Source organism: Maylandia zebra, linkage group LG18, assembly GCF_041146795.1.
Source record: "Maylandia zebra isolate NMK-2024a linkage group LG18, Mzebra_GT3a, whole genome shotgun sequence".
Lineage (NCBI taxonomy): Eukaryota > Metazoa > Chordata > Actinopteri > Cichliformes > Cichlidae > Maylandia > Maylandia zebra.
The window spans coordinates 7,410,492-7,435,431 of NC_135184.1; the positions used below are offsets into that span (position 1 = coordinate 7,410,492).

Sequence of the window (24,940 nt, forward strand, 5' to 3'; positions counted from 1 at the left end):
ATACACTTTGGTATACTCAGTCAAATGAAGGTGCAAGGAGCTCAGATCCTGTGAATGCAAAACAAGCATAAATCATCACCGTAACTGACAGCTGGTATGAGGCGTTTGTGTGTTACGTGGTGTTACACATGATGGCCAGATGTCTATATGTCGGTCTTTTCTATCCAAAGGACATTATTCCAGGAGTCATGCGATTTATGCAGATGCAGCGCTGCAGACCTAAGCCGTGCTGCCATGTTCTCTTTAGAGTGAAGAGGCTTTCTGTCATCAATTTTAACATGCTAACTGAGGCCTGTAGAGTCTGAGCTGTAGCTCTTGCGGTTTCTCTGAGCATTGCACCGATGGAACTTATAAGTAACTTGCTGGGATATGTTCACTCATGGGAACATTGTGGCATTGCGTTGATACTCCCGAATGCTCCAGACCGACTGCTTTTGATCAGTTAAGTCAGTTTTATTAGCAACACCTAGCTGCTATTTAGCCTTGTAATTCCTATGCAAACAGTAAGAATGTGCATAGTTTTTCAGGACACTACGTCACAACAGTGTGCAGTTCTTTAGACTTTAACTATATCTCACAGCCTGCTTTTGGTTTTTGAGGTTCAGTGACCTGCACAGGCTGAGAAAAGGACATGTCAGGACAGACTCCATAAAACTGTAATAAAGCATTATCATAAAGACGCTGTCTACATAAAATCCACAAAGCTTCCTATCAAAGTAAACGGGCTGGTGAGCTTACCGACAGAGAAAAGCTCTACAGCGCATCCACCTGAAGTTCAAAGGTCAGCTTGTTAACAGTCACAGTGCAAGGCTACACAAACTCAACAACCTCACCACAGGAGAGATGGAGCGATATCACCATGTCTTTAGTTTTTGATGCATTAATGTCTGAGAAGGACAACCTGCTACCCTCTGTAATCTTCCACTGTGGGGCCATCACCTCACATTTGTTGCTGGATTCTACATGAGTAGATTCAAGGTTCAAAATAATCCTTATTAGTAACAAATCGTGCATTAATGTCGCCCCTCGGTTCATACACCGTCTAAAACAAAGACGTAGCTGCTGTAGTTTTCTCTCTCGGCTCAGAGGTGCACATTTGTGCTGTTGCAGGCACAGCTGAGAGTACACTGCCTCTCACTGTAGTCTGTTACATGATATTGAATCATAGTTATGACCTCTGAAGAGAAACTGGTGTATTCATATACAGAAGGGGAAGAGACAAGATTTTTAGTTCTGGTTTCTCTTTGTAATCAGAGTTCTAGTGACCAGTTGCATTCAAGGAGGTTTTTGTTGCAGACAAAAGGCCCATGTGGAGAGCTAAAAGCATATATTTCCACCTGTAAACAATGACCGTGGCCCTCTGCCTGTGGATAGGGGGAAACTATTGCAAGATGATGCTTGCAATCATCCAGAGAGGTGAAAAAAATGACCGTGCAGGGGTTCCACACACACCACACTACCACAAAGTGCAGCAGTTCCTTTAAATGACTTCATAATGTGCTGATATTCACAGAGAAGAGCAGACTACAGGAGAAACTAGAGGTCGAGCCTGCTGCAGACACACACACTCCTCCAGCTGCTTCTGGGGTAAGAAACTCTCATCCTTCCTTTTAAAATATTCAGAGTTATAGTACGCCGCCGTTTACGTTTCCCCTCGTTAATGAGACTGACTGACAGTTTGAAGAGACAAGAAAAAGAAATCTTCGGTCTTTGCTTAAGTTTTTTTTTTATAGATCTGTGAAGAAGTGTTGGCACTCATCTGGCTGCGAGGCATTTTAAAGTAAACTCAAAGTTTCCTCTCCAAATAATTTGCATGGAGAAGCAGTTAAGCAATATTATTATTTTTTCTTATTCCAGAAAAAGAAAAAATCTTCCAAGAAGAAGACAAACTGATTTAAATTTGGGTGAGTAGCTGCTCGAGCTTTCCACTTAAACTTTATTGAAACTAATTTGTGAATTTAAAACGCTGCTTTCAGAGGTTCAGCTTAACTCCTATACGGCCGTCTCCGAGTCACCGTTCAGGATTTTCTATGTGAAATGAAGCGTTCACAGGCTCTTCAGAGGCCGTGTTCATGGGTCATCTCACCTGTGATTAAAAAAAGCATGTGCTTTTATTTTTTCATTTCAGAACTCCACTGCAGCCTCAGCGCTGCTTTTTCAGAAAACGTCAAACAATCAGAAAATTGTTTCGTGATTGTAGCTAAAACTTAACGCACAAGTCTGGTTTCTCTCTACAGCAGACGCGGCATCATTGTCTGTTTACTGAGGATTAATTATGACTTTCCCTTTTCTTCCCAGGGCGTACTCGGGAGGATGACTGCAACTTGGACCTGAAAGCCTAAAAATGTCAGCGTCTTTTCTCCCGATTATTCTGTCTGAGGTTCATTTTTCCACGAGAAACAGATTTCTGAGAGGTGCTGGGAGTAACTTCGCACTACCCTTTGTTCCTAAACTGTGAATTTAGCACAATACACACCCTAAACCCCCCTTTATTTAGCAGATTCGACTTTAAAGCTTTGTTGGAGGCAGACCTGCTCTGCCATGGGAAAAAAAAAAAAAAAAGCATAGTAATTAGTCAATGACTTTATTATGCATTTCATTCAGCGCAGCCTTTTTAACTGGAAGCTTTTCCCATTAAAGTCTCATTAAAGAAATGATTTAAATGAGCTGCCTATCGTTTGAAAGAATTCACGCAAGTGAAACATAAATTTCTATTTAAATCAAAGAATTAGATTATTAACAGGATTGCTGTGAATTTTTTTTTAAATCACAGTTTATCTCTTTAATCATTTGGCGTAAAATGGCCCTCGAGTTAGTCAGCTTGCAGTTAGTTTAAAACTGAGAGAAGATGGGATCTGAGGATGTTTGGAGGCTGTGAAAGATGATTAATACGTTTCTACTGCAGCGCGAGACACATTTCGGCTGCAGAGCAGCTCCGTCTGCAATCTGCATCTCCTCAGAACTGATAAAAACTTATAAAGGGGGAACTTTCACAGTCGTGTGTCTTCTTACAGTCAGAGGGGCTCACAAACCTCCACATCTTTGAGTTTGAGTTAGAAATAAGCTAATAAGCTAAGGTGGCTCGATTTTCTTTTTTGTCGGTTCTTTTCTTTTCATGTGAACTGATTGATAAACCAGCATTTGTGTTTGTTTGAGGTAGAATATGTAGTTTTGTTCTGATGTGCATATGATGCAAACTTTGTCAGCCATCAGCTATGCAAATGATTAAATCCCGCTGCTTTGTACAACTTTAACTGCTTAAATTTGCCGTTCCTAACGACGAGCACGTTTCGAGAACGCCGGTCGTTAATAGCTTTAATTCTGCAGCGGCAGTAATTTTCTTTGTTTTCCTTCCCACACTGTTACACGTGCTGTGTTTCACGGTGAAAGTCAAACTGGGAAACTGATCTAACTTGGGCATGAAATTATAAAGCAAATGGCATCACGTCAACAAAGCAGCGTTTGTTTCTTAGGCGATTAAACCCAGATGTGATGCTGTTTGTAAGGTTTGTGCTGTCGAAGCTCAGCAGGAATCATTTCACCTCTGCATCCATCCCTCGTGACATGAACACTGTTGATATAAGTGCTTCTCACGTCTGTTTCACAGTCGATCGCTGTAATCAAACCCTAAAAACTTCACATTTTTGGAAGAAATGTTTTGGTTGTGATTCAGTTATTTTGTTTTTGATTGCAATTTATTTTATTAAAACTAAATTCAGTCTAAATATAGTTGAAATAAGAACAAATTATACATATTCTGATTGGTTATATTTAGGGTTGGAGTTGTCACTCGGACCTCGCAGGGTCACTTTTTTCCACTTCAGAACTTTTGAATAGAAATCCTCATTGTTGAAATATGCAAGCAGATTAAAAGCTCAGGGAAAGTTTACAAGAAATGCATTTTATAAGGTAAAACTTGAATCTCACTAAGATTCCTTATGCAGTATTTCACATTATAATCTCATGGCGATGTAATATTATATTTTATCCCCTTAAAAAAAATCTGTCAAATTTGAATCTGTAAGCACATAAGTGGTGATTTGATATACCTTTAAAAAAGTAGTGCTGTGATGTGTTTTTGTAAAAAATTGGAGCCAAACGGCTCATTAACCCAGCTAACAGTTTCTCATAATTAGAAATAACTAATCTAATGCTGTTAAACTGAATGATTAGTCTGAAGTCTGCCTACATGCTGTTAACTTCCTCTGTCGCTTTACCTAAAGCGCTCTGAAACTTTGGTGTCTGAACTTGTGAGAGACGCAGCTTGGAGCCGATGCCGACATCGATTCGGAGAACTATGAGGAGAAATTAGGTTTTCCACCCTCGGTGTCTGTGTTTACTCGCCGCTGGTGACGCCGTCTTTCTTTCTTACACAAACAGCTTTTTTCCCTCTGAAACAGAAATCCATCAAGTCAATACGCGGGGCAGTTTGCAAACGCCACATCGTGACGATCAAGAAACCAGAGTTCAAATCTAATTTGTCCTGAATTTAAACAAAGTGACGTCAATTTTCCAAAATCCTGTTGTGATTTATGGATTATTCCTTGGAAAATTTTCTCATAATTTCCTAAACATTGTTGCTGTTTTAAAGAAAAATAACAGGCACTTAAAAAAAAAAAAAAGTTCTTTATTCCCTATGAGATAAACAAATCTTAAACTAAGGTCCAGTATAGTAAAATGACTTAAGAACTGACAAGAACATCCATCTGAGTTTAGTGCAAATCTATGAGTTAAAAGATTAAAAAGTGGCTCTACAGTGTGTGCTCTGGACTCGATACATTGTTAATGTATGTCGAGTCATCCTCTGTCTCAACCGGGTCGTTTTAGTTCCTCTTACATTCTTCTGATTGGCTGCCCCTCACAGCAAGGAAAGAATAAAGGAAGGCCAAATTGTGCACTTGGCTTCTTAGCGAAATATCAGCTGTAAAGTCTAAGGAAATTAAGAGAAAAGTTTCCTAGAAGGGTAAAAATAAAGGATGCATTTAAAAAAAGTTGACAGCAGCATGATGAGCGAGCCAGTGTCTCACGAGTGTCGACAGTTCTCAGATTATCAAACAGTTCTGTTCGCGTTTTGTCCTGTAGCGTCTGTCAATAAAACGTTTTCTCACTTAAAATGACTTCTTCTGTTCTTTTTGTTTTTGTTTGTTTTTCAGTATCAGCAGCTGGTTCAGCATGTAACACTGATCGTTGACCTGAGTATAGTCAGAAACATGACTTTACGCGGGGGCGTGCCCTTTGACTGCTTTAATAAAACATACATGAACATGAGGAACATTCAGGTGATGTGTTGGCTGGCTGCGTGCAGCTGAAACTCATTTTCAGGTCCACTTATATTACAGTTATTCATTCATTTTAAAACCACTTCTTGAATTCGTGGTCATGACGATGCTCTAGCCTATCCCAGCTCACAGAAAGGTTCATATTTCTGCCCCATTAAAAACACTCAAATCGACCTGAGCAGTAAGATTATTTGCACTATGTTTAACCAGTATTATTTATTTATAACAAGTATAGCAAAATTGCTTATCACGTGCTGTCTTTTTCTAATATTTGTTAAATGTCTTCATGTTTTGCTTAAGTCTGAAGAATCCTGCATAAGATTTTTCCTCAAAAAGATTTTTACTTTTTAGGGACAAAAGTTGATTTAAACAGAAATTCAAACATTCTTAATACAAATATCCTTTTCATTTGGGATGTGGGGCACAAACAGGGAACAGTGTCCACTGCAATAAAGAAAGCTTCCCTTTTTATTGAGCAACTCTGCTGCTGATCAAAGTAAATACTCGCAAGTATTCATGAAGCACATTTATTCATCTCTTAAACGAGACTTACTGACCCAAACAAATATGGCAGCAAGGAAAGCAACAGCTCCCCACCCTGAGTTTTATTCAGAACAAATAAAGATGCTTAAGTTGGAAGAAATTGTATTTCATAGAATTCTAAAAGTCTGAACCATTTAGGTTATTTGCAGTCTAAATGGACACAATGGTTTTACGGTTGAAAGGGCGAGAATCTGGGAGCGCAGAGAATGATGAGGACGCCAGTTCTCACTAAATTTTGAGTGACAGATGTGTTTTAAAAGAGTTAACAAAGCAAAATCTCTAAAATGAATAAACGTACCTTCAGTCTGTTTGACTCCCGAGTGGATTTCCTGCTTCTCTCCCGTGTAATATGTACTCCCAGAGCCATTTTCCTGCTGGGTGCACTGGTGCGGTTTCTCCTGTGAACAAACGAGGCATCGATCGATAAATGGCTAACAATCACCAACTCTGTAAACACATTGTGTCCTGAAGGTTTTGTGTGTTTTCCAATAGATTTAAACCAAAAGTTTCATCACGACTTTCTCAACAGCTTTTCACATACTTTTGCCTTTCTGTCTTCTCCCTGCATGAGACACCCACACAGACACAGAGTGACACCATTACTCAGTGACAGTGTCTGGATTTGATATAGGAATGCTAACAGCAGACAGGATGTTCTTGAGTGTGATTATACATAATTACAGAGCTGATGCAGCAGCTGTGCATGGCCGTCTGCTTTAAAGTGGCCGTAATGATATCTGTGGCATAGTATATTGTTTTTAAACAACCATATTCGCCATCTGGAGGAGGACATTTTCTTTAAGGTATGAGTGTTGGACTGCTGCTTCTTCTCTCTGGACCTCTGAGCTGTATTATGACTACTTGTAAACACTTTTGTTGCTCACTGTAAATAATAATAAAGGCAGTTGTGAACAGGACAGATTATTTAATACAACCCCGATTCCAAAAAAGGACAGCGTGAAAATGCAATTCGTAAATCTTAAACTCATTTTATTTATTGTTATTTTATTTATTTATTTTTTTTTTTTAAAAAGAGGAGCTTTAACAATATATTTAGTTGAATTATTAGTTGTTTATAGGTTTCAGTTGTAGTAAAATACTTTTTTGTGAGTATGCCACACACATTTTGATTTCAGGCATGAAGCAAGCAGCAATTTCCTGTCACAGACTCTATAAAAGATGGATGTACCTTCCAGGTCTCAGAAGTGGGGCCTGGGTAGCCCCAGTCTGGGGGAGCTAACTTGGTCCATGTTTTAATTTTCTTCATAGAAGTCTTTTGGTTCGCTCTTGGGAGACCCCAAAAATGATCCCTGACAACATAGCTCCTGGGATAACTAGGACACACAAAGGCCTCCAGGACGATAATCTGGCAATTCATGGAGTGGTCTCCTTGGTTTTAGGCGTTTCAGGTAGGAGGCCCCGGGGCAGTAGGACACACTGGAGAGATGACATCTCTTGGCTGGTTTGGGAAAGCCTCAGGAAAACATGTCGAGTGGTGTCCAGGGAGAGGGAAGTGTGGACTTCTCTGCTTAGGCTGTATAAATAATTATTTTAGCTGATTAGTTCCATTCCTGTTCATTGAGAAACAGCTTGAGAGTCGCCACTGCTGCTCTCCCGGCTGAACTGCAGCCAATTTTCTGTGCAACAGGATTAGGAAGCAGAATTCATTAGCCTCTTGCTCACTTCCAGCAATGCAACACAAAAAAACCCATAAAGGAAAACCTGATGATATATTTTACATTTCCACTGCTGCACTAAAACGCAAGAGATGTTTTTCCTTTCTATTCAAGGTCGCAAGAAAGTCTGACAGATGGATTGGAAAGTACAAAGATTTTGATCATTTGCACAGCCACGAATATCCTGCCCAACTTTTTTAAAAGCTGCACATCAGCAGGACTTTACCACGCTTCAGTAACTGCTTGAGAAATCCTCCAGCAAATAATTCCCACCCCCCCCCCCCCCCCCCCTTTTTCCTAATTGTTTCTTTCCTTCAAGGCAGCTGTTGCATCATTTGAAAAAACAAACCTAATGAGGTGCTGAGTCACAGGCAGATGAACTTATTTAGGGAAATATCCAACAGGAAGCAACGGTAACTTTAAATCTATCAAACGCCTCAAAAAGCTTCTACATTTTCAAAGTGACAAGCTAGAAAAATAAACTAGAAAAATAAAGGATACAGTTAAATATGGAGACACTCAGCGTTGTCCAACGATAGTTTGGCTGTTACATCCATCTGTTAATGACTAACTTTCAGGTGTGCTGCTCATTCAGCTTAAAGCTGCGTATACCACCATTCAGCTGTGGCCTGGAGTTAGACACCTGTAGTCTATAGCTAATCAGGACGCAGAACACAATGCACTCAAAATTGCATTAAAAAAAAAAAAAAATCTGTGAAACAGTGAGGCTGCGAAAGGTGAACTGCATTATACCGAGGGACCACTGTATATGTATCTGTAAATATATTCAGTAAATATATGCTGTAAGTCCAATGGAGTGAGTTCATTGTCAAAGTTTATATGGTCAGGTGTTCCAGTCACTTCCATGGTGACAGCGGTATAACTTTAAGCACCTTGGCATGCAGACTGCTTCTACAGACAGTGGCAAACCATTCTACCTTTATGAAGAGGAGCTAGAGGCATACTCTGATGGGTCAAGATAAGTGGCAAACATTTACCCTATTTAAATTTATGCTGGAATTATTGTGTGACAGCAGAAATGTGCATAAACAACACAACCGTTTAACAGAACGGTTTGTCAGATATCACTGAAAAATTATCCTAGCGGCAGCGATGTCTGGTATACCATCCTACAGGTAGGATAATCTTTCAGCTTCGTCTGGTAAACCATCCTACCGGTAGGATAATTTTTCAGCTTCGTCTGGTAAACCATCCTAACCGTAGGATAATTTTCCAGCTTCGTCTGGTAAACCATCCTACCGGTAATTTTTCAGTTTCGTCTGGTAAACCATCCTACCCGTAGGATAATTTTCCAGCTTCGTCTGGTAAACCATCCTACCGGTAGGGTAATTTTTCAGCTTCGTCTGGTAAACCAAGGACACATCTAAAACATACAAGACACCGGCCCTCAAGTCCTGGAGTTCGACACCTGTGATTTAGAGGTTTTTTTTAAGTTTAATCAGTGAGAGTGTGTGGTTGGGTGCCTCTTTCTGTTACCCCAGTGATGGAGTGGTGACCCGTTTGGAGTATACCCGCCTTGGGTATGTGGGGGGTAAGATTAAGCACACCCATGAGTGGAGGGAGTTTTAATTAACTTTACTGATACAATATGGAATACTTGTATAGAAATGAATTGTATTTTATTTATTTAGATTTAACTAAATCTTAAAAAAGGAACTACTGAAACTACAAAAAAATTTGAGACCATAAAAATTAAATATTGTATCAGTATTTATTTTACTACAAGCGCCAACCTTCTTTATGTCAGTGTGATCGTCATCACAGCGTCATGAATTCCTCAGGCACCCACCATCACAGATAAACCTCCTGAAATTAAATGTATTAATTTTACAAACAGATACTCATTTAGATGCAATTAGCAGTAGGCTCAAATGCCTGTCACAAATTTGTGTGCTTAATGTTCTCCTGCTTATACTTTGCGCGTTGACATTCAATCAACAGTACTTTTTTTTTTTTCTAAGCCAAAACCCTCTTTTCGCAGACTTGGTGCGTTAGTAAATCTGGCATTAAGTCTGCGAAAAGAGCTTTACTTACTTTACAATAAGGTGCAAACCAGTCAAAAACAAGAAAGTCAGATTAGACCTTGGCAGAAAACCGATCTACAGAGTTCTGAAGAGAAAAATATGGAGGAGGAGAGACATGATGATGGCAACATTCTGGTAGACGTACATATAATTATTGTTTATTGATGATGGTGTGCAGGGCTGTGCTGTATACAAAAGCTGCAAAACTGCACTTCGGTACTTCAAAGCGCAAATGGACCCAAAGCATACTGCAAAAGCAACCTAATAGTTTCTTAAAGCAAAGAAATGGCACAGTCGCAGCCACCTGACCTGACTCCAGTAGAGTATGCTTTTCAGTGTCCGAAGACAAAACCGATTGCAGAAAGACCCACAAACAAGCAGCAACTGAAGGTGCTGCAGTAAAGGCCAAGCTGAGCATCTCAAGGGAGCAAAGAAAGCATTTGGTGTTATCCATGGGTTCTCAACTACAGTCCTTACATTTATTATGGTAGTTTCTCCAGTCAATTTTGTGATTCATTTCCCGTTGATGTATTTGTTTTTGTCAAAACCCTGAAAAAAAAAAATCTGCATTTTACTTGCATATTGATCATTTGATTTAAAATCCACAGGGGTGGTAAACACAGGTAAAATATACTGTTTAGTCTCTAAAACTGTAATGAAAATCCATCCAAAACTTTTTAAGCAAACCTGACAAACAAAATCAAATAAAGTGCCACTTTTCTTTTGCAGGCATGTGACTTTTATACCATATTCTCCTGTAATTTAATTTGACACCTATACTGTCAATCTGATCATGTTTGAAAAAAAAATAACCCACAAAAACAAACTTTGTTTAACTAATTAAAAAGCCTCAAATTAAACTTGCCCCTCAGTTTTGCTGCATCTTTCTATGTGAATTGTAATAGCCTCTCTTTGTAGTTTTGAAGTGACTGAATATAATCTTTTCCACACAATTGAGTTCTTGGATCCCTCTGACATTCCTAAAAGAATGAAAAAATACTCCTCTTATGTTGTCACTCTCATTGTGATTGATCGGATATGTGATTTTCAGTCATTTGAAAACATTAAAACATTTTGCAGAAGTGCATACAGCCGCCTCTACATAGCATTTAAAATGCAACTCTTCGTAATCTAACATTCATTTTTCTCACTGAGACAAATGAGAAATTATCTGCGTGAATGATTTTTGGTGCGGGAAACCAATTATGTGTAATTACAGGACAAATCTGTGATGAGATTGGGAAATGGGAGAGGGAGAAGCAGAGAAAAATAACCTGCTGTATGACAGTCAGGAGAGCTTTACCATGGAGCACACACTCAGCTAAAAACAGTGCTAAAGGACAAATACATTAAGAAAGTTATTTTTTCATTTGTTTAAGTACTACAGCCTGAGGTGAAGTTGGTTTTTAGAGAGCAGGAGATTCCTACTGTAATGTCCAGGTAATGAAAATGTGCTCTCATAATGAACCTTTTACCCGAAGCAAACTACAACACAATGAAATTATAAATATGTAGTGTGGGTTGTTTTTGTGCAAATTAGTCCTACAGCAGTTTTCTGCAGTTATTGTAGATATATAAAATGCACCACTCTGCTGATGGGCTTTGTTGGAAGAAAACACATAAGTTTGAATGCTGAATGGATTCAGTGCTTTAAGACTTAAATAGAGACGAGTAAAGCAGCATCTGACAGTACAATGGGCTGAATCCCAATAAGAGGTTATAACCACAACATTTCATTAAAGACATTTGAGTTTTGCTTTGATTAAGACATTAAAACTCCACATCACCACAGTGGATTTTAAATCCACTAATCAAGATGTGATTGAAATGCAGATTTTCAGCTTTAATTCAAGGGGTTTAACAAAAGTGTCTATTAATTGTTTTGGTATTACTGCTATTTTTATGCACAGTCCTTCATTTTCAGAGGCTTAGATTTAATTGGCAAGTAGTTTCTTGGCCATGTAAGGCCCGCTCCCTCATTAATCCATGACAAACTATCAGATAAACGATCTGGATTTGATTTAAAGAGTTGGATTTGTACTTGGGAGCCAATTCACTGTAATTTTCAATATGAGGCTCAATAAGATGCAAGTGAGGGAGGCCATTACTAGGGTGAAAAAAACCCCCAAACCAATCAGAGAGTTGGCAAAAAGTTTAGTGGCTAAATCTGCAACCTGTTGCAATCATAAAAAGAAAGAATGAATTTACCAGCAACACCAAAGAGCCTGAAAGACCACAGAACACATTTAAAGTGTATGATCACAGAATTCTTTCCATGATTGGGAAAAACAGCCTCACAACATCCAGTCTGGTTGAGATTGTAAGAATGAACGTGTATCATTGTCAAGATCAAAGGGTTTACAACAAGGTGCAAAACACCACAGGAAGAAGAAAGACCTCTAAAAGAGTTCTGAAAGTGGTATGATTGTTGGTGCCATACAGGCAGTATTTTACAAACCAGCTGATCTACTGGGATTTTCCTCTACAATCATCTATAGCGTCTTTTAAACACCACAGCCTACCAAAGTATCATCACTGACCATGACTGATCCTTTTATAACCACAGTGTATTCATCTTTTAATCACACCATGTCACAAAGCTCAAATAATCTCAAACTGTCATTTTTTGTACCATGACAATACGTAACTGTACTCAAATGTTTTTCCTTCCCCATGTTGCCAAAGTACTTGCTCATAGGGGGTCATATGATTGTTGGGTTTTCCTCCGTATGTATTATTGTAGGGTCTACCTTACAATATAAAGTGCCTTAGACGGAGGGACTGCTCTTGTGATTTGGTGCTATATAAATAAAATTGAATTGAATAGAAATGTATACCTAACAAAGTGGCTGGTGAGTGTATGTTCTGGTGGAGGCACCTACTAATATTCATCGAGGTATAAGATCGATTTTACTGTCAGGATAAACTGAGATGCAGTAGGTGTAGATGAGACGTTACCACACGTCTCAGGAGAAACATGTTGAAGGCAGCGATGAAAGACTGATGAAATTTATAGTGACATGAACTGACTGCACATGTTTTTTTATTTATTTTTATATTTTTAATCTTACGTTTGTCTTTAAAGTCATAAGTTCAGCTGATGCGTTTGAGCCAGACTGCAGCTCTACATGTCAGCTGATAATCTCAAGACGTGCTGAGAGTGTTTGGTGCTGATAACGATATTGATTTAGCAAACTCCTCAGGCTTCCAATACCATCTATTAAGCATCTGATTAAAGTAAGTATTGAACGACAACTATTGTGTCTTATTCAGTGTGGCACAATTGACGGAGCATCAGAGACAAATTGTTGCTGTCAGTCAGCTGGTAGAGGAAGGTTAAGGCAGGAAATGTTTGAATACTGCAGCAGTTATCTTAAATTAGCATTTTTTTTAATTTTCAAAAGCGTGTAGGCGTTGTTAATTTTCTTAATTCCTGGCAAATTTCTCTTTAGTAAAAAAAAATGTAGCGACAATTTAATTAAGCTTTAATTAAGTGTTCGATAAATTTGAATCAGAAGTCATAGGATCCCATCGCTGCCCCCCTATAAAATGTTTGTTTTTCCAGCAAACATAGCTCTAAATTGGTAAAACCAGTATGTCAAGACAAAGGAGCTGTTATTTCTGTTCATCTCATGATGTCTGTACTTAAAATTCACTGGTAAACTCAGAAGGTCAAGCATGTGCTGAAGCGACTGCAAGTACCTAATTTTTATAGTAATTGATGCATCTGCACACATCGAATACAGATGCTTTCAGATGTTCACCTTCAACGACAACAACTTCTTCCGCTCATCTGCAAACAAATCTGTGTTTGCCGGAGTGAAGCAAACAAAGTTAGAGCGGTAATAACAAGCAGTAATTAAAGCTCATTTCACGCTGCTGCAGTTTGTGATGCTGCACACATCAAGACATTTGTCAAAATTTCTTAGGATCCTCAGAGGCACATCGCCCCTGTCAGTAAGTCCCATAACCTTTCCAGACACTGATCAGCCGATGCTCAGGTTTTCACTCACTTCATCCTTAATATGAAATAATAGGACAAATATCAGCTAACTAATCAGGCACTGATAAGCGAAATGAAAAACACTGATTATTGTGGCACCTGTTAGTAGATAGGAATAACTGAACATTTTGTCCTCAAAGCTGATGTGTTTGACGTAAGAAAAAGGATTTAAACAAGTTTCACAAAGGACAGATTGTGATTGCTAGATGACTGGCAAAACTGTTGCTGGTCTGCAGTGGAACAGTGCTGAACCACCGACAGTGCCACGTGCCCAGTGATGCACATGGGGAGTGAAGACTGTCTGTGCTCCCGTGTGGTCCAATCCAACAGGCGAGCTACTGTAGCTCAAATTGCCAAAAAAATTGGTCCTTATAGAAAGATGTCAGAATAGTCAGTTTGCTGTGTATGCAAGCTGCAGACCAGACAGGGTGCCTATGCTGAACCCTGTGCACCACTCAAAGTGACAATGAGAACACGAGCATCAGGACTGGACCATGGAGCAATGGAAGAAGGCGGCTGATGAATTATGTTTTCATGCACCCTGCTCAGCGTGCATGTGCATGATTTACCTGGGGAACCTGGCACCAGGATGCATGATGGGAAGAAGGCAAGCAAGTGATGGCAGTGTGAGGTTTTCGGGCAAAACCTGCTAGAAAAGCATGGGGCGTCCATGTGGATGTTACTTTGAGGTGTACCACCTACCTAAACACTGCTGCAGAGCATGCACACCTTTTCATGAGAATGATATTCCCTGATGGCTGTGGCCTCTTTCAGCAGAATAATACACCCTGCCACAAAGAAAAAAAAAAAAGTTCAGGAATGGTTTTAGGAGCACAACAATGATTTTGAGGTTTTGACTTGGCCTCCAAAACCTCCAGATCTCAGTCTAATTGAACAACTGTGGGATGTGCGGGAAAAACAAGTCCGATCCACGGAGGCCTTTACAGCTTAGAGGACTTCAAGGATCTGTTGCTAACATCTTGGTGCCAGATACCACAGCACACCTTCAGGGCTCTATGGAGTCTATGCCTTGATGACTCAGTGTTGTTTGGCAGCAAAAGGGAACCAACACAATGTTAGGTAGGTGGTCATAATGTTATGCCTGACATTGCGTGTATAACTAAATCAAATGTTATCACCAACATCTAGATTTTAAATAGAATTTGCAGCATATAACAGTTATGGTCTCGGTTCATCAAAATCACATTCTTAGAAAATTTTCTATCAAAATAATTTCTTCGTGCCTTAGAAGTGGCTTAAATGTTAACACCATTCTAGAAGAGATCTAGCTTCAGGTTCTGAAAAGTGAAGCCACAGTTTAAGTGCCTTAAACCTGTACTACTTTTAAGGGCCAACAGGGGGCAGCCTCTCTAACTGTAAACAGCTTTTTGGTACAGAAATCTTTGAGAAAAAAACAGTTTTTGTTTGCTGTGCATTGAGATCTCTGTAAACACTTTGCTGATGAGTTTGAGCTCATTCACCAGTTTCACATCGTGCTGAAAAATGTTCAGTTTGTAAATTGTGCTCATTGTTAACTTCAGAAAGGAGGATTATCCAGGATTTGCTAATTGGCTTACAACATGTCAATCACAAGTCTCTACCCAGTGATCGTGTGATGTCCACATCCACTCATTGTTCACCACAATGAGTTTCAAAACACCAAGCAGGCAACAGCAACCAGGGGGTGACACCACAGATCTTCAACACTGTATGGGAATGTAATTCTATAAAACTGGTCTCATTCAACACGAGCAGGCTTATGAATATGTAAATTGCTATTTAAAACCTCCCTCTGCTGCTTTTCTTGTTCACATTCTCAGTGTGCTAATACTTTTGCCACTTACAAGTTTTCTTGTTGCATGGAGGGAAACGCAGAAACAGTCCACATGTGGAAATGTGCGCATTAATCAAGTCAAGGAAATTCCAGAAAATGTATTCCATTCATTTGGATACACAGGAAGTTGTTCAGTGGGTGAAACATTTCATAACTCATCCACTGACTTCTTCAGTCTTAAACTGACTGCAGGTTTTAATCTGTTAAGTGCCAAGAGCATTGCTGTGGATTACACACTGGAGGAAACCAAACCACTGGCTAAGCAGAGGGCACAATACAGAAGAGCCATCTCATCAGGATAGGACTCTGCCACCTACAGATGGTGGCTTCTCCTTTGGTGATAAGGATATGAACATCTAAGATGAGCAGAAAAAAAGAAATGACAATTGATAAACTGAGGCAGGGGCCAAAAGTTTTAATGCTGGAGAGAGGAAAAGGTGCTGAGGTTTGGGAAACCTGCAGTCAGCTAAGACTGAAGAAGACTGGAATGAGTGATTAAACATTTCTCCCATATCAATTAATCAGTCAGTCAACCAGTCAGTTAATCCATCCATCATAGTGGGTTGGTGGGTGGAGCTGCCATAGGGCAACACAGGTTACACCGTGGACAGGTCACAGGTCTGTCACACTGCTAACACAGACAGCCAACCACACTCACATTCACATCTATAACCAATCACCATTTAACCCATTCCCACTAACGGCATGTCTCTGGACTGTGGGAAGAAGCCGAAGTACCCGGAGAGAAGCCACACAGACTCTGGGAGGACACGCAGGCTCCACATAGAAAGACCTCAGCCAGAGAGCTGATTCAAACCCAGGACCTTCTTACTGTGAGGCAACACTGCAAACCTGCATTCACATGAACACAACCAACTTTCTGGCACATGCTAAGGTCTTACTTTTGTATCACAAGATGGAAAAAACCCCAGTGCCCAATGAGTAAACCAGCAGGTCTGGCACAAAAAGGTACCATTTCTCTGGGTCAGGGTGAGAAACTGTGACAGAATGTATAAAAAAGTAAATAAATAATCCCATGCTATACACCAACATAGTGCAATGTGCACTATGCAGAAAAACATTCATAAATTACATAAATTACACATATAATACCATCAAAATGTGAAAACTGCATTAAACTCTGGGTGATAAAGGACTATAATGATGCAGCTGGCTACTTTTGCATGCACTGACATTCCAGCTGGAGTTTGTTTCATATTATGGCAAACAAAAAAGAAAAACTATTTTTTCAAGTAATGAACATAAGTGGAGCGGGATAAACTGAACAGCTCAAGGTTAAAAGGTACTACAAGAATATAGGATACTTTGGCTAACTTAAAACATTTCCACTCAGGCTCACTGGGGGTGGGGCAATTTGTTAAAGACAGAAATTGCTGAACAATAATAAAAGCAACAAATATCAAGTAAAAATGAAAAATACAATGGAAATTAAAAACAATACAAAAAGAAAAACAGACATATACACTCTGGTGTCTTCAAACTCAATTAAAGCGGTAAGCCAAATGACAAAAATATATTTTAAGGAGGGATTTAAGTCCAAAGTCGTTGGGCCCGTACTGCAAAGACTCACCTTTAGTGACTAAACAAGCCTTCAGAATCACTAGCCAGAAAATGTCAAGCAGCAGCCAGCCTCATATGGAGCATCTCACAGACAGGCAGCCTGTGTAGGACTTTGAAAACCGACATTAAAATCTTAAAATCAATTTTAAAACTAACAGGTAGCCAGTGAAAGGCTGCAGGGACTCATTCGCCTGCTTTCCAGGCAGCTAGTCTATTCTTTACATCACTTCCTCTTTCTCACGCTGTCAAACTCAGCCTCCGTTCGGTGTGCTTTAAATCTCAGTGCTCTTCTGTCATTCTGCTTTCCAGACTCTGGTGCAAACCGCCTCCTCCCCAACTCTGCCCTATTCCCATCCAAGCCTCCATCTTCATCACCACCAGTGTGTAGACTCTGGGGAGGAGGGGTCCTGTCATAATTTCTGTTCTGCTATGTTGGTTAATCCGAGTTTAATTGTCAAATAGCTTATTAATCAAATTCTATATCTTAATAAATCATATTAAATTCTTGCAAATTATCTCTCCTTATTGAGCTACCTTTGCTCCCCGATTCTGATTCAAGTCAGAGTTGAAATTCAGAGTGTTTAATCCAGGCACCCCCACAGAGCAGACAGATATTGTTCTGAGGTGTAGTCTTCAGCTCCGCGGAGCTGTAATGGGAGTTTTCTGAAGATTTTAGTTTCCCAAATGCAGCAACTAATAAATAAATTGAAATGACATGTTGAAGTCAGTGTAACAGTTGTATTAACCTTTTCTTTTGCACTTTCGCCGATAAGCAAGAGCTATTAGGGAACAAACAGCATTTCAAGATAAGTTGGTTCTCATGAAGCTTCAGGCTGCTCGCTCACCGTTTCTATCATTCCTGCTGCACGGTTTCATTTTGATTTGTTGGTGAAAAACTCATTCAGCCCAACGAACCATAAAAGCTGAATTTCATCCCTGAGTGAGATAACTTAGAGGTATATTGACTGCATGGACATTAGAAGCAGGGGAAAGAGCATCACATAGAATCCACCTGTGTCTTACATCTCTGCGAGTCTCCTTTTTTCCCTCTCCATTCATTCACTATGACCCACTGACCCTCTCACTGGGTGCTGTGAAATGGACAAATCTTTCAGTTTTTCAGTGTAATTGAAGACCCCAGCAGAGTTACAGGTTTTCCAGTAGGGAGCACTGTTAGTATGTGTCAGTGTGTAACAGCAGATGCCTGCCGAGGGTTGTCCCAGTGATTTGTTTGTCCTGCAGAATGAGTTTGCTGCCTGTCATTAAAGCAGCCAAGCAGGGAGAAACAGTCTGTCTGTCACGAGTCCCTCTGTGGCTGTGCCGAGTTCAGCTTTCCCCAGGCTCGCTCCGTCTATATCTGTCTGTGTTTGTCTCTCTGCTCGCCTCGTCCATCATGCTGCAGACACAATCGCTCCATCTACATTTCAAACATTTAGCTGATGCTGTCATCCAGAGCCGATCATAACATCTGCAACTTTACAAGAAGAAAACATTGTTTGCGTCCTATAACAAAGCTTTAACATGAGTAGTTCAATGATAAACAATGTATCACAGTATCTGCACATTTGAAGCCAGAAATTTGACTTTAATAGACTCGATACAGTTTGAGTGCATGTGTACACACTCACCGTCCTCTTTGACCTCATTCATTTACACTTCAAAGGAGAAGTAGATAGTAGATACAAGTGGAAAGCTTTTTTTGGAAGGCTGTCTTGCTCAGCCTTACACATGGATTGATAAGACTGGTCACCTGGGAGCTGCTGCTTCTCCACATGAGCCAGTTCAGGTGGTTAAGGCGTCTGACTCCTTGTTGTAAGTGACATATTTTGGATATGTTCAACTGAGAGGAGACCCTCTCAGACTGGTGGGGTTAAGATTAAGGAGGAAAGGTGGGGGATGAAGAGAAGAGATAAAAGCATCTGTGTTAAGTTGGAAAGAAAAGCAAAACAAATAAAAGCTTGAAATGAACTGAAGAAAAACTGCATATGTTCTAGATAAATGAAATTATGGGGTGTCACGTACTGTTGTTCTTAGTAAAAAGAAAAAGAAAAAAACCCAGAAAACCCAAAGATGAATGGAGAATAAGTGCTCAGTGCATCATGGGAAGCTACCCAGCAACCAGACCTTATTGCAGCATAACTAAGGGATGGCTCAGGGTCACCTGATCCAGCTTTAACTGTAAGCTTTAATGAAAAACAAAAAAGTTTTTTCCGTCTCCTGCATCCAAAGTGAGAGCTGGTTTATTTTGAGTGCAAGTCTTCCAATCTCAGTGCTAATTGTCTGTTGTCTTCTTACTGTTTCACTTTGAAAGTTCATTTTCTTAGGCGTCTTCTTGTGGTTTTCAGTTCATTTTTATTTATATGGTTCCAGTTCGCAACAACGGTCACCTCAAGATGCTTTATATAGTAAGGTAAAGACCATTCAGTGTTAGAAAGAGCACTTGGTGAGAGTGGGAAGGAAAAACTTTCTTTTAACAGGAAGAAACCTCAGGTAGAACAAGGCTCAGGGAGGGGCAGCCATCCACCGCCACTGGTTGGGGATGAGAGGAAAGAGAAGAGAGGGGAAGCCCCCCGGCAGCCTAAGCCTACAGCACCATAACTAAGGGATGGCTCAGGGTCACCTGATCCAGCCCCAAGTATAAGCTTTAATCAAAAAGGAAACTTTTAAGCCTAATCTTAAAAGCAGAGAGAGTGTCTGTCTCCTGAATCCAAACTGGGAGCTGATTCCATAGTAGAGAGGCCTCATAGCTGAAGGCAATGCCCTCTATTCTGCTTTTAGGAACCACCAGTAAGCCCGCAGTCTAAAAATGTCGTACTCTGTTACTGTGCAGTCTTCACAGAAAGATACTGCAGCACACTGTTGCACTGCTATGGTATTTTGCCAGCAAGTGGTGCACAATGTGGGATTTTAGTAGGATGAATGAAAGTCACTCACAATGTTGAATATGTGCGAATTAAAAATGATATTTGTACATAACAAAGTGTGCAAGGAAGAGCTTGATGAACACAGTGCAGCAATTACTATTAAAACACTTTAGGAGCACAGCAGTGTGCAGACTTATCTGGTTTTAAACTGATGCTCTCTTTTTGCGAACCTCCCTTTGGTGAAATTGTCAGTTTTACTTATGTTCAACTTGTCTCTGCAGGCTGAGATTACCATTGTTGTGCAGAGGGAGTGCAAACTATAACTCAATCTATGTTTTCTGCTGTATAAATGTGCCGAGGAGGGATCAGTGCAGTCTATTAAAATGATGAGATAGTAAAGTATAAACACGCAGCACTCCCTTGAGTTGTCATAGATTACTCACTATGCTTTGGGAATGTGTTTCATGCATATATAAGCTTTATGTGAATGTGAGTACATATATGTGTGTTCCTACCCTTTATCAGAACCTCCCAGCTCTCCAGAGATTTCATTTACAGTACATATGGATTATTGTCTGACAGCTCAGTCTATATTAAGGCTGTTTATTTCCATCCATTGCTCTCAATAATCCCCGAGGTGCAGCAGTGCTCTCATTTCTGCTGTTGCGGTGTCTCCCTTCTCCCATACATTGCAAATGTAACGGTACTTTCTTTGTTGAATGAGATGAGATCTGGGAGCTTTCCTCCCTGCCTGTGTGGGAAGCTAAGCAACCAATCTGTGTGCCTGGCTTTGCATTGTTATTGTTCAGCAGACACTGGAATCAATTTTAAAATTGCAGCAGGACAGTAAAAGCAGGAGCATCAGTAGCAGACGGCACTGAGCCCAACACCTTCCAAAATTTAATCAATAGCAAAGTCACATGACACCCCTCTTCACTCCATGACGACTGGAAAGAGGGCAGTGTGGAGTGTGATATAGTGGAAGGCTTATCAAAAAATGCAGCTTTGTGCAATCGCATCATAATGGTGACTGTACCTTCCATTCAGATGGTCAGAGATGACTCATCTCTTTCTTTATCACAGACACAAAAAAGTATTTTTATCCTAAACATAGTGAAAATGTTTGCGTAGATCATGTATTTGTCCACAGTTGTAGGATTGTCCTGCGCTCCAAAAATACCCTCGGAGCACGACTCTGAATACAGAGGCTGAAAGCAACGGGGTGTGGATGCTTTCATGCTTTAAAATGATTGGAAGCATTTTCAAATGTGAACGCTATGAGCTTGCGCTGCCAGAAACTGCTCATTTTTTCAGTAAATGTTATCACAGGAAGGCAGAAATTTGAGCACAGGACTTATAAAAGGGGACATGTCACTTGTATTTTAAAGAAGGAAGGCTTAAACAAGGGAAGGACCTGTTAGGAGTCAGGTTCATCCACAGAAACAAAGGCGCTTTTGAAGAGCAGCTTCATTGTAAATTTAGCACTTAGGGTGAATGCTGACCTATAAACTGATCATATATGATGCAGAAACTAACTAGAAGAATTGATTTGTAACCCTAATGTAAATAAAGCTCAGAGACACACTTCTCACTGAATTCATGGGTGTAAGAAAAGTAGTTATAGTAGCAAAGTTGGCAACAATTCAGTTCCTTTTAACAGGAAGAGACCTCCAGCAGAACAAGGCTCAGGAAGCAGTGCGATGTCTGCCGCAATGTTACAAGATAACATGATAGACAATAAATACTTACAAACACACATGGATTATCTCTTCAACAGAAAATTGATGAGACTTTGTTCATTTTACTTGGAGAATTTTGCACTGACAATGTAAAATAATTACATGAAAATGTTGTAATTTCATGTTTTCATTTTGCATTATAATAAAATACAACTTTAGGGAACTGGGGTGTTTGGTGAGATGTCCACACCTAAGACAAAGACTGTGGCACTGTTTTAGAGCACGCTCTGAGCGCCTTTTATAGAGGCACTCAGACTTGCTGTTGATCGATTAACCGAATTCATTTCGTTAACAGCACCTAGGTACTAATTGAACGTGATCCCGTAATTCCTACAGAAGCAGTAAGAATGGACTTTCTTTTCAGAAGAATCTTTGCTATCCTTTGTAAACCTATCCTTTTCACATTCCTGTATGTGATCAAAAATATGGAAAAACCTCAACAGGTCTATCAGATGGAGGATTGAGGTTTTTCTCCACAGCAACATGCATGCTGGACCTCCTGACTCCAAACGTGAACAGATGTTTACTTGTGTTAGGAATAAAACAGGGTAAATTATTCAATTTGGTGTTGTTCTTCTTATCAACTTGTATTAAGTTGTTTCTGTTTAAGTTTTAAAAAGTCTAAAATTAGATTTTAAAAGCGTGCAACATCCCTAAAACTCCAGGGATGGAGGAGACTTGACTGATTGCGAGTTAAATATTCTAGTGTTCCTTGTTTCAACTTGTAGTGAAACACTAGAGTATTGAATTATTGAAGTAATCAGTATGTTATTCTGCGCTGTGACCGGAGGCAGAACTTGGATTTTAGTACAGCGAGCTGAATAATACAAAGCAGACGGAGGAGAGACGATCAGAGGAAGAACGACAGGCCGCAGCTCGCCATGCTCCACCGACACTTTCTGCTTACTGCAATCAGGTAAAGATTTGAAAACGGGAGCACAGGTGCAGTCTGATGTGGAAGCCATCCAACAGGAGATAACAGAGGGCAGAAAGCTGTGCGTGATCACGTGACCTCTCTAAATCAATTATGAATAAACTTAGAAGGTGGCAGCTTTTTTTCCCCCCTGTTACTCAAACACAAAACCCCAAACTCTGGGTTACACCGGAGAGCCCAGGTTCAGTGGGTTTGAGAGAAATCGTCTATGAACTTCTATATAAATAAAGTTGAAATTTTCTAAGACAAGCGTCTTTGGTTTTCCACAGCAAATGTCTTCTTATAAAATTCTAAATTCCTCAGTGACATAATGCCACCCTCACACAAACATTTCACAGGTTTGATCTCAGCTGTAAAAGAGGAATCAGAAGCCATTTACCTGAGTAGACGTTTAGCAGCTTGTTGGCGTTGCTCTTCTTCTTCAGTTTTTATGCTACACACAACATTAAATGTGCACGCTGCCACCTACTGAAGGTAGAAACATTTTTTTTGTTCCACTTTCCTTAAACTTTATTCTAAAACAAAAACCTTTAAACATATTTGCATCTTCTCGGCTCATATTAAACTATTACTTTAAAAAAGTGTTTACATTAATCTCACATATATAATTTATTTACATAATGTCTTTTACAAAAATATTTGACTACATCTCTATAAAAAAACATTGGCTTTAAAAGATCAAAGAGAAAATGGATTTTTCAGTTAAAGCTTTAAATCTGTATTAAAGCTATATTAAAGCTATTAATGATGTCCCCAAAACAACTGGGATGTTGTATAAAGTGTAAGTTCCAGTAGATTGCAGTGATCAGCAGATCACTCAATACATAGTTTATGGTACACCATCTGGTGCCCCTGGACACATCATCAGTGATGTAACATGGGGTCATTGGGGGTTTCGGGTCTTTCAATAATCAGACCCCCTCTCCCTGCGACCCAGCCAGCTCCAGCTTGTGTCCAGGTAGCGCTGCCCTACATGCCATGCCTCTCCTCTGTTGATCCACAGCCACCTCGATGCTGCTTCTGCTGGGTTGGTGACCAACTTGATAGCTATTCGCTGGTTAACCCCTGTGATGCCTAGCATTTTGTATGCCCTGCAAACAGATTGGCCCATGAATCCTCTACATCCCACTTCAATGGTTTGGCATCTCTGGCTACATTTAATTAAAATAGTACCAACGCATTCTCTGTTCTTTGAACAACAGTGTTTCAGAGTTGAGGAGACCTGCTGGTGCTGCTTTAAAGGTGAAAAAGTTTCCCATTCTCACTTGAGCTGCTCAGCACTTTAGGGGCCTCTTTCGTCATAATACCGTGAAGGCTTTGTGCTGGATTATGGAGCAGGATGTGGTTTGACATTGTCTTGCCATCCCTGAATTGATGTTATCTGGATGGCTGCATATGTTGCTTTAAAACCTGCATGTTTTAAAGCAACATACTGGAACCAGTTCTATGGAACCAGCTTCCGGTTTGAATTTGGGAGACAAACACTACCTCTACTTTTAAGATCACCTTTCCTTTTTGCTAAAGCATATAGTTAAGGCTGGATCAGGTGACCCTGAATCCTCCCTTAGTTATGCTGCAATAGGTGTAGGCTGCTGGGGGTTTCCCATGATGCACTGAGTATTTCTTCTTCATTCATCTTTCTCACTCACTCACTGTGCATTGAATCATACTTGTTATTAATCTCTGTCTCTCTTCCACAGCATGTCTTTTATCCTGTCTTCCTTCTCTCACCCCAACCAGTTGCAGGAGATAGCCGCCCCTCCCTGAGCCTGGTTCTGCTGGAGGTTTCTTCCTGTTAAAAGGAAGTTTTTCCTTCCCACTGTCACCAAAGTGCTTGCTCATAGGGGGTGATATGATTGTTAGGTGTTTTTCTCTATGTATTATAAAACTGAATTCAAGTTGAATTGAATTGAATTAAAACCCACATGTACTGTTGAATATAACAGGGCATTCGCGGATGCCGAGTTTTGAACTGGGCATTGGTAACAGGTTAGAAAGTCTTTGGCCTTATTCACAATATCCACAAAATAATTTAAAATTTGTATTGGTCAGACCACAGGTTAGTTTCCCACCTAGTTTCAGTCAGATCAGCTATTCTCTCATAGATGAGAAAACATTATAAAACAGTATTATTTATCCTTACCAGTTGTAACCAAATTTCACCCAAAGTCACTATGATTCCCTTCAGAAAATAAACAATTTAAATTTGCTGTTAAACATCAGTTACTTCCTCTCATGGACATCAGGAAAGGCTTTCCTTGCACCAATCATCCCTTCTGTTCATCCTGAACATTCAGTCCAAGTGATAAACACAAAACACACAGTCCTTATTAAATTCCAAAATCGTTTTAAAAGTTTATCTGAAATTAAAACAGGGCTTCAGCAGTCTCAGCTAGACACATCAAATCCTTCTGCTTGTTCCTGCAACTTAAGAAAGAAACA

The 24,940-nt window shown here is 39.9% G+C and overlaps 1 protein-coding gene and 1 long non-coding RNA gene across 2 annotated transcripts in view; one reads left to right on the forward strand and one right to left on the reverse strand.

Moving 5' to 3' along the window:
• LOC101468533 (uncharacterized) overlaps positions 1 to 5,114 on the forward strand; it is a 23,533-nt gene extending 18,419 nt beyond the window's left edge. Inside the window, exons 12-14 of the mRNA XM_004565553.5 lie at positions 1,514 to 1,587; positions 1,858 to 1,904; positions 2,299 to 5,114. Coding sequence (XP_004565610.3) covers positions 1,514 to 1,587; positions 1,858 to 1,893 — 110 coding nt within the window. The 3' untranslated portion in view covers positions 1,894 to 1,904; positions 2,299 to 5,114. The remainder of the gene's footprint in view (positions 1 to 1,513; positions 1,588 to 1,857; positions 1,905 to 2,298) is intronic.
• On the reverse strand, positions 1,908 to 22,922 carry LOC143413435 (uncharacterized). Its single transcript, XR_013094038.1, has 4 exons — positions 22,878 to 22,922; positions 14,249 to 14,334; positions 6,121 to 6,220; positions 1,908 to 2,086 (listed from the first exon to the last, which is right to left on the reverse strand). It is a non-coding gene; the product is annotated as an uncharacterized LOC143413435 (long non-coding RNA).
• Between the last annotated feature and the right edge of the window lie 2,018 nt (positions 22,923 to 24,940).